This window comes from Octodon degus, unplaced genomic scaffold, assembly GCF_000260255.1.
Source record: "Octodon degus isolate 3935 unplaced genomic scaffold, OctDeg1.0 scaffold01718, whole genome shotgun sequence".
NCBI lineage: Eukaryota > Metazoa > Chordata > Mammalia > Rodentia > Octodontidae > Octodon > Octodon degus.
In genome coordinates this window covers 3,202-4,322 of record NW_004526294.1, presented here as the reverse complement: position 1 = coordinate 4,322, position 1,121 = coordinate 3,202, and the positions used below count along the sequence as shown (strand labels likewise).

At 47.8% G+C, this 1,121-nt stretch overlaps 1 protein-coding gene across 1 annotated transcript in view; it reads left to right on the top strand.

Annotated features, from left to right (window-relative positions):
• Positions 1-1,118, top strand: part of LOC111814917 (ribonucleoside-diphosphate reductase subunit M2 B-like) — a gene marked incomplete at both ends in the record, with an annotated part of 3,147 nt that extends 2,029 nt beyond the window's left edge. The window contains 2 exons of the mRNA XM_023708793.1: positions 11-105; positions 1,028-1,118. Of these exons, the coding sequence (XP_023564561.1) occupies positions 11-105; positions 1,028-1,118 (186 nt within the window). The remainder of the gene's footprint in view (positions 1-10; positions 106-1,027) is intronic.
• Between the last annotated feature and the right edge of the window lie 3 nt (positions 1,119-1,121).

Sequence of the window (1,121 nt, the reverse complement as noted above, 5' to 3'; positions counted from 1 at the left end):
GTTTTTACAGGGACTTTTTATTTAATGCAATTGAAACAATGCCATATGTTAAGAAAAAAGCAGACTGGGCCCTGCGGTGGATAGCGGACAGAAAGTCTACTTTCGGTTTGTTGTTCTAAGTTATACCTAATCAGATTTGCCTCTGGGGTTATGAAGCTGTTTTCCATGGGATCAGTTTGGAAAAGGATGCTGTAGGTCTTGATTTGGTCCTTTGCTAGAATCATTTTAGCTGCTGATTAGAAGCCATTGGTAAGAAAGCTGTTTTCATTCTATTATTATGGTTATTATATTGGTGTTTTGAGACAAGATCTCGCTGTGTGTCCAGGTTGGCTTTGCACTCACTGCCGATCCTTGTCCTTCAGCCTCCTGAGTGCGGGGATTCTGCCCAGCTCTGTGTACTCTGTTTAGAATTTGGGAGATTAAGATGTCAGTGCACTGTGTTCCAGAAATTACCACCAGTCACAGGGACGCTGCATGGTAAGAGTGCCGTAGCAGCCCAAAAGATATGAGGACTACGGCAACCCAGCAGTTTGTGTTTTCTTTTAAAAGTGTTTATTTTAGAACAGCTGGGCCTGGTAGCGCACACCTGTTATCCCACCACTTGGGACGCTGAGGCAGGAGGTCACCTCAAGTTTGAGGCCAGCCTGGGATACATTGTGAGTTTAGGGCCAGCCTGGACTATTGCATAGCAAGACTGTCTGAAACAAAACAAAGCAAAACGGATCAAGAATCTGGATCTTAGCAATGTAAAGCCAGTCACATGTGAGTGGTGAGTGTGGAGAGCCGTCCTGTTTGCAGATACCACGCCTCCCCCTGTCTGCATTGGGACCTGGAGTGGACAGACCCTTCCATTCTGGTGGCAGAAACGAGGTGGAAAATTTCCTTTCTGAGGCCCTTTGCCATGACACTGGCTTGTTCATTTCTTGGTGAAATAGCCACAGGAGGGTACCCGAAACATCTGTGTCTGTAAAGTTGCAAAGGTCCGTGGTCCTGTGCTGTTCTGAAGGTGACGTGTCCTGTCTTGCAGGGGAGAGAGTGGTTGCCTTCGCGGCTGTGGAGGGCGTGTTCTTCTCGGGGGCCTTTGCGGCTATCTTCTGGCTGAAGAAGCGAGGCCTCATGCC